This window comes from Haliaeetus leucocephalus, unplaced genomic scaffold (assembly GCF_000737465.1).
Source record: "Haliaeetus leucocephalus isolate CR32 unplaced genomic scaffold, Haliaeetus_leucocephalus-4.0 Scaffold0, whole genome shotgun sequence".
In the NCBI taxonomy this organism is placed as follows: Eukaryota; Metazoa; Chordata; class Aves; order Accipitriformes; family Accipitridae; genus Haliaeetus; species Haliaeetus leucocephalus.
This window is the reverse complement of record NW_010972436.1, coordinates 30,072,906-30,073,136: the sequence shown is the minus strand read 5'-3', so window position 1 is coordinate 30,073,136 and position 231 is coordinate 30,072,906. Positions and strand designations below refer to the sequence as shown.

General features: G+C 81.0%; 1 protein-coding gene across 1 annotated transcript in view; it reads right to left on the bottom strand.

Annotated features, from left to right (window-relative positions):
* Window positions 1–231, bottom strand: part of NOS3 (nitric oxide synthase 3 (endothelial cell)) — a 10,412-nt gene that overhangs the window by 3,209 nt on the left and 6,972 nt on the right. The window contains 2 exon segments of the mRNA XM_010563594.1: window positions 32–167; window positions 170–231. Coding sequence (XP_010561896.1) covers window positions 32–167; window positions 170–231 — 198 coding nt within the window.

The following is a 231-nucleotide window of genomic DNA, read 5'->3' as shown; positions in this document are numbered from 1 at the left end:
TGTCCCCTCTCCCGTCGCCGGGGGTCCCTACCGCTGGGGTCCCCCTCCAGGCTCTCCACCAGGACGGGCTGCTCGGGGGGCGGGGGGGCCTCCACCCGCCCCAGCACCCCCCGCACCAGCTCGGGGCGGTTGGCGGGGAAGACGCCGAGGTGGTCCCCGGGCTGGGGCCCGCCCGCCCCCGTGCCCCGCCCGAGCCCAGCCGCACCAGCAGCGTGGCCCGGCTGTGCCGGG